The sequence below is a fragment of the Bufo bufo genome, chromosome 5 (assembly GCF_905171765.1).
Source record: "Bufo bufo chromosome 5, aBufBuf1.1, whole genome shotgun sequence".
Taxonomy (NCBI): Eukaryota; Metazoa; Chordata; class Amphibia; order Anura; family Bufonidae; genus Bufo; species Bufo bufo.
Genome location: NC_053393.1, coordinates 512,667,629 through 512,681,200, shown reverse-complemented (window position 1 = coordinate 512,681,200; position 13,572 = coordinate 512,667,629). Strand labels below are relative to the sequence as shown.

Here is a 13,572-nt window from a genome sequence, read left to right as displayed (position 1 = left end):
TCATTTAGGCTAGGATAGTCTAGGAAGACACCTCCAAGAATCGCAGACGTGGCTACCGATTCAGAATGATGCTTCAACAAAATGGAAAACATGTCTTAAAGGGGTTGTCCCATAAACAATAATCTTGATTTTTTAAAGTAGCTGGATCTGAATACATTTGTAACAGGACGTGATAAAAATTTAGTATAGCCACTGAGTAATTCCATACAATGTATCTGTATAGCGCCACCTGCTGTTTCTTCCTTTCCTTATTTATCTGTCCAACTCGGTAACATTGTTGAAGTGGACACACATGCTCAGTTCCACCAGTGGTAACTACTGTTGTTACATGGAGAGAGCAGCAGCGGAATGACAAAGGACACGCCCACGGAGCTGCCAGTGGGAAACAAATCTAGCACAACAATTAGAGAAATGAATGGTGAGATCTCTGGTTCCATGTGAGGTACAGGGCTGGTACTAGCTTTGTTTGACAGATCGTCATGTACTATATTATGTCCGATTTTCATTTCTTACAATAATCATGGGATAACCTCTTTTACATATGGATATTACATTAAAGGCATTGTCCAGCTTTGGAGAAGACAACATGCATGGTACTAATCTGTGCTCTGTAACAAAAAAAACTGTTTGCCGTCCCATCGCTGCTCTGTTCCTGGCCAATTCTGGTCCCACAGGGCCAGGACGTAGCTTGGTCCTTGTGATCACGGTGTCCACATCAGCTTGAACCATACGTAACAACATTTTCTTACAGATATGACCACCGAAGCCCGTGACGGACCACTGTGGTCACCGGACCAAGCCATTTCCTACAGATGCCAAGTCTGGAAGTGGCTGCAAACAGAGTTAAGTGGCACGTTAGGACCGAAGGGGTCGTCAGCTCCAAGGTTAAAAGGGTTGTCGGACAAGGACTGCAATGTAAACTGTACTTTCCCCATTTCAAAAGCGGCAGTACTAAAACAGTTACAAATTGGGTGAATAAAGAATTTTAAAAAGGTTTGGAAAACGGTGAAATATGTTTAAAATAAAAACAATGCAAAATGCAAGTCCTCCCCTGCATAATGGAAACAGGACGGATCCGTTATGCAGCCCATAGACTTCTATTATAATGGCATGAATAACGGAACGCCTCTAAAGGCATTCCATTATGTATTCCGTCATAGAATTGCGTTATGGTCCGTGGTAACAGAATCCATAACCCAATTCACCTTTTACCAACAAGCGGAAATTCGCTCATCTCTATTTATGGTGTGTAGCCAACCAAGGACAGGAAGTGGAGAGGAGCAGAGATAGACGCAGCGGCTGGGATTTTTGCTCGCTGATCTCACTGCTATTTAAAATGACTGCACCGCAATATGCCTTTAACTCTCAAGCTGAAAATTCAAGTCTACCCACAAAATGTCCCGAAAGCAAAGATCTAGGCTGACGTTTGGAGGATTTCGTATTGACTAACGATACACTGGGTTATGGGTTAATACGGATTTACACTGCAGAATTGTCAGGTTGATTATCGGGAGCAAGCGTTACAAGGAATGCTCGTTGCCGATAACAGGCCCATGTAAAAGTGCTGCCGACCACCCGATAAACCTGCAAAACGCTTGTTCTTCGGGTGAAATGATCCTTCATGCAGCACATTAAAATCATTGGTTTTCTGGGCGGGAGATCGTGGTGTTTAAACAGGGATCTGCTACCCAGAAACAATGAATCTGTGTGAGCAGCAGTCATCACTCGTCCCCATACAGTGGGCAGGCAATTATCGGGAAGGAAAGGTCCCTTCCCGATAACTGCCTGGTCAGTCGAGCAGAGTAAATTAGCCATTACACAAGACCACCAATACCCATGGATCCGGCTCTTGGAATACATACATTTCTCAAACAGCGGCCACTTAAAAAATTGTTCAGTCATGAACTGAAAACTATATGCAAGTCTGTGCCTACAGAAGACTGCCCACTATCTATTATCTTTTGTGCTTGCTACTTGGCTGCTTTTTAGTTAAAAGGGTTATCCTCAGGATATGTCATCTGTATCACATGAGAGGAGGTCCAAGTCCCGGCACCCCTGCCGATCGGCTGTTTCAGGGAGTCTCTGTGCTTACCGGATCTCTGCAGGCTCCTGGAAGCTTTGGAACGACAGCGCTGTGCATCGTATAGTGGCAGTGCTTGGTATTGCAGCTCAGCCCCATTGATTTGAATGGGGCTGAGCTGCAACTAGGCCATGTGACCGATGTACAGTGATGTCACTGGCCTAGGAAGAGGCTGCAGTGCTAAAACCCTCTTCTTACAGTTGATCGTCAGGGGTCCCGGGTGTTGCACCAGGCAGATCTGATACAGATTACCTATCCTGAGGATAAGTCATAAATATATTTTTCTGGATAAAAACTATTAAAAAAAAAATAAAAAATAAAAAATAAAAGTTGATTAACTCCAGGAACAAAGGAACAGAAATATCCAAATCTGAGTGCCAAGAAACCCTGGTACAGAAGGCACACGACAAAACATTTTTCAAGGCTAGAGCCCCCTTAATGAAATAAAATGGAGCGACAGCGAGAAATAATGATTTCTTTTTAATTCCCATTTCTGATGAATACTCACCAGCTGCTTCTCCAGGTAGATGGACCAAACCACTGCATAATGGCCCACTGTGAAAATAATGAACAGGAGCAATGCTAGCTCGGCATTGCTCATCTTCCTCACCCGCCTGTAATAGAACACAGGCTGTCGCCAATCCGGGAGGCCATTAACGAGGATATCATCGTACCTGCGACGACAAAACCATTGGCAGCTTTCAGTGTAGAGCCGGGAGATAAACATCCATAATGACAGGAAAGGAGGGAGTGTTAATCACATCTAATGTTGAAAAAACTCGCAGAAGGTTACAGCGAAATCGAATTTGCTCATTTACAGAATTCACATACACAGCAAAGCAACTCGCACGGAGCCTTACAAGAAAAATCCTCCGTAGAAAGAACCCAGTGCCAAATTGCAAATGCCTACTACTTTTTTATTTTTATTCACCCCGGTCCTTGAATGGGATAAGGCTGCAATACTCAGAACAGCCAGCCTGCATATAGAAGGGGCTGCAGTACTCTCACATGCTAAGCGGCCCCTTTAAGCAGCTGATCGGTGGGAGTGCAGAAAGCCAGACCCCCACCAATCTGATATTGATGGCATTTCCTAAAGATAGGCCATCAATTTTACAAAGCTGGATAACCCCCTTTTAAAATGCGAAAATTTCACCTTCAAATTGCTTTTAGACCTTAAGAACCTGGTTAAAAGCGCAGGCGCTGTAATTGCAAGGGGGAGGGGGGGAGGGTCACGATTGTCAACGGTTATTATAATCATTATCATCTACAAGGTGAATAAAATGCTGCTGTGTCATGGAAAGAAAATGCCAAGCTTCTCCGAACTCCTCCAATCACCACCAAACCTGGAATAGAGCTGAGCACAAGTGTAAGACATCTCCATTCCGAGCAGATATACAATGAGATAGGGATTCATAGATTTAGGGTCCATTCACACGTCCGTAGTGTATTGCGGATCCGCAATACACCGGGCCGGCACCCCCATAGAACTGCCTATTCTTGTTCACAATTGCGGACAAGAATAGGACATGTTCTATTTTTTTTGGCGGAGCTGCGGACCGGAAGATTGGGGCTGAGCACCGCAAATGCGGATGCAGAGAGCACATAGTGTGCTCTCCGCATCTCTTCCGGCCCCATAGAGAATGAATGGGTCCGCACCCGTTCCTGATATTGCGGAACAGATGCGGACGTGTGAATGGACCCTTACCCGTCTTCAGGTCTGTATCCGTTCCTTTTTTTAAGGGGTTTCTCACTAATACCAAGGCTTCATGCACACGGCCGTAGTTTCAGTCCGCACCCGATCCACATTTTTTGTGGATCGGACATGGACCCATTCATCTCAAGCGCAATCCACCATTATATTTTTTTTCTGTAAAAACGTCCTATGCTTGTCAGCAAAGTGGACAAGAATAAGATGTTCAATTTTTTTGCAAGGCCGAGCTATGGACTTGCGGATACAGAGAGTACAGTCGTGGCCAAAAGTTTTGAGAATTACATAAAATATTGGAAATTGGAAAAGTTGCTGCTTAAGTTTTTATAATAGCAATTTGCATATACTCCAGAATGTTATGAAGAGTGATCAGATGAATTGCATAGTCCTTCTTTGCCATGAAAATTAACTTAATCCCAAAAAAAACTTTCCACTGCATTTCATTGCTGTCATTAAAGGACCTGCTGAGATCATTTCAGTAATCGTCTTGTTAACTCAGGTGAGAATGTTGACGAGCACAAGGCTGGAGATCATTATGTCAGGCTGATTGGGTTAAAATGGAAGACTTGACATGTTAAAAGGAGGGTGATGCTTGAAATCATTGTTCTTCCATTGTTAACCATGGTGACCTGCAAAGAAACGCAGGCAAGGATATTGTGGCTACTAAGATTGCACCTCAATCAACAATTTATAGGATCATCAAGAACTTCAAGGAAAGAGGTTCAATTCTTGTTAAGAAGGCTTCAGGGGGCGTCCAAGAAAGTCCAGCAAGCGCCAGGATCGTCTCCTAAAGAGGATTCAGCTGCGGGATCGGAGTGCCACCAGTGCAGAGCTTGCTCAGAAATGGCAGCAGGCAGGTGTGAGCACATCTGCACGCACAGTGAGGCGAAGACTTTTGGAAGATGGCCTGGTGTTAGGAAGGGCAGCAAGGAAGCCACTTCTCTCCAAAAAAAACATCAGGGACAGATTGATCTTCTGCAGAAAGTATGGTGAATGGACTGCTGAGGACTGGGGCAAAGTCATATTCTCCGATGAAGCCTCTTTCCGATTGTTTGGGGCATCTGGAAAAAAGCTTGTCCGGAGAAGAAAAGGTGAGCGCTACCATCAGTCCTGTGTCATGCCAACAGTAAAGCATCCTGAGACCATTCATGTGTGGGGTTGCTTCTCATCCAAGGGAGTGGGCTCACTCACAATTTTGCCCAAAAACACAGCCATGAATAAAGAATGGTACCAAAACACCCTCCAACAGCAACTTCTTCCAACAATCCAACAACAGTTTGGTGAAGAACAATGCATTTTCCAGCACGATGGAGCACCGTGCCATAAGGCAAAAGTGATAACTAAGTGGCTCGGGGACCAAAACGTTGACATTTTGGGTCCATGGCCTGGAAACTCCCCAGATCTTAATCCCATTGAGAACTTGTGGTCAATCCTCAAGAGGCGGGTGGACAAACAAAAACCCACTAATTCTGACAAACTCCAAGAAGTGATTATGAAAGAATAGGTTGTTATCAGTCAGGAATTGGCCCAGAAGTTGATTGAGAGCATGACCAGTAGAATTGCAGAGGTCCTGAAAAAGAAGGGCCAACACTGCAAATACTGACTCTTTGCATAAATGTCATGTAATTGTCGATAAAAGCCTTTGAAACATAAAGTGCGGGTAATTATATTTCACTACATCACAGAAACAACTGAAACAAAGATCTAAAAGCAGTTTAGCAGCAAACTTTGTGAAAACTAATATTTGTGTCACTCTCAAAACTTTTGGCCACGACTGTACACTGGTGTGCTGTCCGCATCCGATCCCCAAAAAAAGCTGATTGGATTTGTGTGCATGAGGCCCTAAGGAAATAGGTGTCTGATCTCTGGGATCTATGATTCTTGGAGTTCATCCTAGTTAATCCAGTGACCAGGCAATGAGACATAGTAGAAAAGAGTAGAATACATTCAGACCACAGGCCTGTGATTCCAGCCCAACTCTGCAGCTAAAACTGCAAAAAACATTCTGTGTGTGTCCCAGGAGAATGGCTATTTGTCTTCTCAGAAGCCTGTCTCTGGCTGTAAGCCACCTGGCTGCAGAAGGAGCCTCCTCACACTGCAATGTCTAAGGCTCACCCCCTCTGAATATAATAAGGGGCTCCCAGGTGGAGGACCTCCTCTGCTACATTCACATATCTTAAGACTTTACCCAGATGGGACAACAACTTTAAAGGGGTTGTCTAGGATTTTGAAACTGCTGGACTACCCCCTCAGATTGTCGGGAGTCTGATCAGCTGTTTGGTTGCAGCACAAGTACAAGAACTACACCGCTCTGGAACCGGTTACATTGAAGTGAATTACTGCAGTTCCAGCTCCATCCACTACAAAATGGACAAAGCTGTGTAGTTCTGGCTGTTCGGCAGCGGTGCACCAATCTGATATTGATGGCCTATCCTGAGGATGACAAGCCATTTAAATAGGACCTGTTACCTTTCCTTATATGACTTGCATTCCTCAAGCAATAATAATTCTAGAGAATTTTTTCAGATCACTTTATGTTGGATAGCACTAGACTGTGACACCCCCCCAACTGGTAACACCCAGCAGGTATTTCATCAGTAAACCTCTAGCAGCGGTAAATGGGGAGCGGAACAACAGAGTTATACGGAAAGATATTTTTAAATTATTATGGCACGGAGAATAAAAATATCTACCAGAAAATGTCAGGAGGGGCAACGGGTCCTCTTAACCCCTTCAAGACGGCGATTTTCAGTTTTTTTGGCTTCCGTTTTTTTACTCCCAGCCTTCTCAAAAGCCAAAACTTTTTTATTTTTCAATTCACATAGTCGTATGAGGGTTTTATTTTTGTGGGACTAGTTGTACTTTCTAATAGCACCATTTACAGTTGAATACAGTGTAGTGGGAAGCGGGGGGGAAATTCCAAATGGGGTAGAATTATAAAAAAATTTTTTTAAAAAAAACAAACAATTCCTTCACAGTTTGATGGGTTTTGTTTTTACGGTGTTTCCTATGCGGTAAATATGACCCATTACTTTCATTCTGCAGATCAGTACAATTACAACGATACCACATATGTATAGTTTTTATTAGAGATGGGACGGGGGATTCGTCGAATCCACTAATCCCTCGAATCTTGCTGGATTCGTGGACTCGAATCCCGATGTAATTTACCGGATACGAATCCGACGAATCCCTGTGGTGCCCAGACTGGTGGTGGTGGAGGCAGGGCACTCTAGAAGATGAGCGCTTCGCTGCTGCGACGGGGGAGGGAGAGGCGTTTCCTTTCCCTGATCCTCTGATAGGCTGCCGGCACAAGGCCCGCAGCCTATCAGAGGCCAGTGCAGGCGGCGCGATGACATCATCGCGCATCCTGAGCCGTACAGCGCGGGACACAGGCCAGAAGAGGCCAGCACCATGCGGAGGTAAGTAAAAGTTTTTTTGTTTTTTTTTATCTGTTACTGGCACATTGGCGACGGGGAGAGGTGAGAGGCACTATGATACTACTGGCACATTAGGGGGAGAGGTGAGAGGCACCATGATACTACTGGCACATTAGGGGGAGAGGTGAGAGGCACCATGATACTACTGGCACATTAGGGGGAGAGGTGAGAGGCACCATGATACTACTGGCACATTAGGGGGAGAGGTGAGAGGCACTATGATACTACTGGCACATTAGGGGGAGAGGTGAGAGGCACTATGATACTACTGGCACATTAGGGGGAGAGGTGAGAGGCACTATGATACTACTGGCACATTAGGGGGAGAGGTGAGAGGCACTATGATACTACTGGCACATTAGGGGGGGAGGTGAGAGGCACTATGATACTACTGGCACATTAGGGGGAGAGGTGAGAGGCACTATGATACTACTGGCACATTAGGGGGAGAGGTGAGAGGCACTATGATACTACTGGCACATTAGGGGGAGAGGTGAGAGGCACTATGATACTACTGGCACATTAGGGGGAGAGGTGAGAGGCACTATGATACTACTGGCACATTAGGGGGAGAGGTGAGAGGCACTATGATACTACTGGCACATTAGGGGGAGAGGTGAGAGGCACTATGATACTACTGGCACATTAGGGGGAGAGGTGAGAGGCACTATGATACTACTGGCACATTATGAGGTGAGAGGCACTATGATACTACTGGCACATTATGAGGTGAGAGGCACTATGATACTACTGGCACATTATGGGGGGAGATGGCACTATGACACTGGCACATTATGGGGGGAGATGGCACTATGATACTACTGGCACATTATGGGGGGAGATGGCACTATGACACTGGCACATTATGGGGGGAGATGGCACTATGACACTGGCACATTATGGGGGGAGATGGCACTATGATACTACTGGCACATTATGGGGGGAGATGGCACTATGACACTGGCACATTATGGGGGGAGATGGCACTATGACACTGGCACATTATGGGGGGAGATGGCACTATGACACTGGCACATTATGGGGGGAGATGGCACTATGACACTGGCACATTATGGGGGGAGATGGCACTATGACACTGGCACATTATGGGGGGAGATGGCACTATGACACTGGCACATTATGGGGGGAGATGGCACTATGACACTGGCACATTATGGGGGGAGACGGCACTATGACACTGGCACATTATGGGGGGAGATGGCACTATGACACTGGCACATTATGGGGGGAGATGGCACTATGACACTGGCACATTATGGGGGGAGATGGCACTATGACACTGGCACATTATGGGGGGAGACGGCACTATGACACTGGCACATTATGGGGGGAGACGGCACTATGACACTGGCACATTATGGGGGGAGACGGCACTATGATACTGGCACATTATGGGGGGAGACGGCACTATGATAGTGGCACATTATGGGGGAGATGGCACTACGATAGTGGCACATTGGTGGGGAGATGGCACTATGATACTGGCACATTGGTGGGGAGATGGGACTATGATACTGGCACATTGGTGGGGAGATAGCACTATGATACTGGCACATTGGGGGGAGATGGCACTATGATACTGGCACATTGGTGGGGAGAATGCACTATGATACTGGCACATTGGGGGGGGAGATGGCACTATGATACCGGCACATGGGGGGGAGGAGAGAGGCACTCCGCACTTGATACTGGCACATGGGGGGAGTAAAGAGGCATTTGATACTGGCACATGATTAGGGGGGCATCTATGGGGACACTTACTGGCACATTATTGGGTGGCACTGTGGGGCCACTTCTTATTGGCACATTATTGGGGGGCACTAGGGGGGCATCTACTGAGGCCACAAAGAAGGGGTATTTTATATGGGGGGCTCTGTGTGGTACTAGTATTATCAGGGGTATTATCTGTTTCTGCAGTATAGTATTGGGGAGCACAGCGGAACAGTATTGGGGGTGTTAGGATGATTTGTCCAGAAGATGGGAGGATGATGGAAAAGTAGTAAACTAAGATTTTTTTTTTGTCAAACTGCAGAGACGAAAAATGGCTGAAAAATGGTGGTCTGGTCTGAAGGTCTGAAAGGAGAAGATGAGGAAAGAGAACACCTACATCAAAGGAGACGTCACTGGATGTAAGAGGTATGGGGCTGTATTACCCTGTATGTTCTGTAGTGATAGGAGCAGGGGTCATAGCAGGGGTCATCGCAGTCATATAGGGTGCGACCGTGACTGGGAGGTGGAGGTTCAGACAAACTGACGAGGTCTGACTTTGTTTCTTACACCGTTCACACAATTATGTACAGGATTCGTAGGATTCGAGAGATTCGATATATTCGAGAACCTTTTCGGATTTGAAAAAAAATTGGATTCGTCCCACCTCTAGTTTTTATTGTATTTTAATACTGGAAAAAAATAATAACTTTTGAAAAAACTAAAGTTTTTCTTTGCATCACTATATTCTGACCCTCAGAACTTTTTTACATATACGGAACTGTGTGAGGGCTCATTTTTTTGTGAGGCGATCTGTACTTTTCATTAATACCATTTTAGGGTGTGAATGACTTTTCTATCATTTTATTAAATTTTTTGTGGGAGGTAAAACAACCAAAAAGGGGCGAATCTGCAATTTTTACTTATTTTCTGTTTTGCCGTTTGCTGTATGGGTTAAATGTTAAAGGCCGTTTTCACAGGAAGCAATGCTCTTGGTGTTTATTTTTTTTAATTGTTCATTTATTTTTAGGAAAGGGGGTGATTAGAATTTTTATATTTTCAAAAACATTTCTTTTCTGTTTTTACACGTTTTAATAGTTTCACAGGGAACTATAACAAGCAATCTTTAGATTGCTTCTCTCCCAGACTCCGGTCTTAATATCCCCTTTCCTGGCGGTGGATCCGCTGGAGTTATGAAGAACAACTACATAAGTTCGACGGATCCACCGCTGCTTCTAAATGTAAGACAGCTTCCGTGCGGTCTTACATTTAGACCATTTTCTACGTCTAAACCAGGCGTAGAAAAATGATAAATAAGATGGGCTTGTCAGCCTGTCCCCTTCCACTTTTTTAGATCTGGAGTGAGCAGATTGTGGCACAAAAGGACCTTTGCGCCGCAATCTGCGCCATAAATACGCCTGGTTAGTAAAAGACTCCCTATGTTCCTATGGAGCTCTGCCACAGGCAGGCTCTCCATAGGAGCTAGTGTGCGGCAGACTTAGATTACTGAGGAGTACAGAAGCTGCTGCACACTACATCCGTCTCCCCGATCCTCACTAGGGGGAGCCAGTGGGCGGCAGGGAGCATGCGCTCCTGACTTTTGATGTCCCAGATGCCATGGTCACATTTGACCATAGCATCTGAGGGGTTAAATGTATGCGATTGACATTGTCGAACACATACATTGGTCTCGGGTCGCTGCCGTTTAAAACAGCAGGCAAACGGCGGGTATGGATTCCCTTCAGGGCTCATGCACACAACTGCGTGCTGCCCGTGGCGGTATTGCGGCCCGCATACGGCGGGCCCTGCAATACAAGGGCACCGGCCGTGTGCATCACGGACCCATTCACTTCAATGGGTCCGCAATCCGGGAGATGCGGAACGGATGCACGGAACGGAAGCACTACGGAGTGATTCCGTGGCTTTTCTGTCCGTGCGTCCGCACTAAAGTAGTGCATGCAATACTTATTTGTGGTGCGGACAGATCACGGACCCATTCAAGTTGAATAGGTCTGGATCTGTCTGCGGCCGCCGCACGGATGTAGCCGTGCATTGGGGACCGCAAATTGCGGTACCCAATGCACGGAACGGCCAGCACATGGTCGTGTGCATGAGGCCTTAAGAAGAAAAAATAAAAATAAATAAAAATAAAAAAAAAGACTGATAGAATTAAAGATAAAGAGATTCATAGACATCAATAGAAAGTAACTCAAAATTGAGAAATTTCCTGGGTGCACTTGCTACTGAATTACTGAAGGCTACATGCACATGACCGTATGTGTTTTGCGGTCTGCAAAAAAAATTAAAACGGATGCCATCTGTTTTTTGGGTGGATTTATTGTTACAATGCCTAAAACAGAAATTTTTTTTGCGGACCCATTGAAATGAATAGGTCTGCATCCTTTCCGCAAAAAAAATGGAAACGGACACGGAAATAAAATACGTTCGTGTGCATGAGGCCTTACTGGGGGGTGTCCAGTCTGTGTTATGTCTATGGTTGGCTTAGTAAAACAAAACACCATGAATTGAAATAATAATAATAATAAATAATAAACAACTCCCGTGTTTTACTGGATTTGCTGAAATAGTTCAAACATAGCACATTCAGCTGAGCCCAAATCCCAGGTTTAATGAATGAAGAGGAAGGGGGGACGACGACTCTGGGCGACATTTTTTTTTCTTTTTAATTTAAAGACATACAACCTGTTAACCTTAAATTCGGCAGCAGTCATTGAGGATTCCGATCACACTCTGCCAAGAATTAAAATCAGCTTTGAAAGGCCTAATTTGGAGCAACACATTGACCAAAATATTTTAATTAAAAATATTCCGAATTAGTGGCAAGCCTAATTACAGGAATAGAAATAGGGCCTATATTGTCATGCAGGTCGCTAGGACTCCGTAGTAGGTTTTTCTCAAGTAAATTGACCAATCCAGGAATAATAGCGCAGCTGCTAAACTGCCAGTCTTGACATGTAAATCAATTTAAAACCAACAAATGCAGTTGCTACTTCCATACTTATTATTAAATTGATACCTAGTGTTATTTGGAGAGAGCCAGAGAGGGAGGCGAGAGGAGGGGAAAGTCTGAGGTTTATGGATTTCAATTCTACACGTTTTAACAGCCGACGAAGAAAATTAATTGCTGGTGGGTAGATAAACAGGAAGAAAAAAAAAAAGGAAGTTTAGGGGGTCGGCCGCTTTTATCTGGTTTTTGGCCACGCGGGGGTTAACGTGGCATACATTTAATGCATTAGATGCTTAAAAGAGCACTTTGCTCAAAGATGTCTGATGCTCGGAGCAAACATCTCTGAGGATTAATCCGAACAATCAATTCCCCATTGATTTTACTATCAATGAACATCATGGCTTCGCACAACTGTCCATTTTAAAAGAAGATAGCTTCCATTAAAACCCACTTTTGGAATAGAGGCTGAAAAAATAAAAAATAAAAATACAAAAATAGCTAAGTAATGTACAAAATGCAGTATAGGTAAAACATGCAAAGGATGATATAAATGTACGTGTGTATGAGGAACGCAGTAACGGTATGAAATATTACAGGGGGTTGTCGGAGTATTTTGAAGTGATAGATGGGGCACAGCGGGGTTTCAAGCAGCTTGTCCCCAGAGGACCAGAACACTAAGGCCCCTTTCACATGAGCGAGTTTTCCGTGCGGGTGCAATGCGTGACATGAACGCATAGCAACCGCACTGAATCCTGACCCCATTCATGTCAATGGATCTGTGTACATAAGCGTTTTTGTTTTCATGCACCAGTTCTGCGTTGCGTGAAAAACGCACCATGTTCTATATTCCGCACGCAAATCCGCATGCAATCCTGATCATGTGCATTTAGCCTAAGGGTAAATGCAGACGATCAGGATTTATGTGCGAATTCGCACTGAAATCCGCAGGTGTTCACAGGGAAATCTGTGCGGTCAATCTGCATCAATTGGTGCGGATTTTCCACTCTCCATTGAAGTGAATGGAGAAAATCTGGTTAGGAAAAATAAAATAAATTGATATGCTGCAGATTTTAAATATCCACCCCGTAGGTTGAAATCGTGTGCATGAGAATTTCAACATTTTCAATGAATATAATATACATGACCTACGGTGCGGATTTTCCGCACGCAATCCTGATCATTTGTATTTAGCCTAGGGGTATATACGCATACAGCACGGTACAGTGCAACAAAGTGAAAAAATAAAATAAAAAAAACCACAAACAGTGCCAATTTATGTGCCTTTTTTTTATTTTTTTTACGCAGTTTTATTCCGGATTTGCCACTACATAGAAACATAGAATGTGTCGGCAGATCTAGTGTGCATATACCTCACACGCTACGTAAAAAATACACACCCAAATTCACATACGCGTATCTTGAAGTTCACGAGGATTTTATTGCACATTTCGATGCAGATTTCATTGCGAATTACGATTTCCCATCAAAATCTTTGGAGAAATTGAGCTGCACAAAATCCGGAACACGTTACCTTTTTCCGAAGAGGAACACAGATGCATAGCTTTTTAGACAAATTCAAACTCCATAGGTATACACAAGGGAACCATTTTGGATTTTTCCACAAAACGCATTCCGCCATTTGTGCAAT

The 13,572-nt window shown here is 44.5% G+C and overlaps 1 protein-coding gene across 1 annotated transcript in view; it reads right to left on the bottom strand.

Moving 5' to 3' along the window:
• Positions 1-13,572, bottom strand: part of DNAJC1 (DnaJ heat shock protein family (Hsp40) member C1) — a 122,735-nt gene that overhangs the window by 67,605 nt on the left and 41,558 nt on the right. Inside the window, exon 4 of the mRNA XM_040434432.1 lies at positions 2,589-2,754. Within this exon, the coding sequence (XP_040290366.1) occupies positions 2,589-2,754 (166 nt within the window). The remainder of the gene's footprint in view (positions 1-2,588; positions 2,755-13,572) is intronic.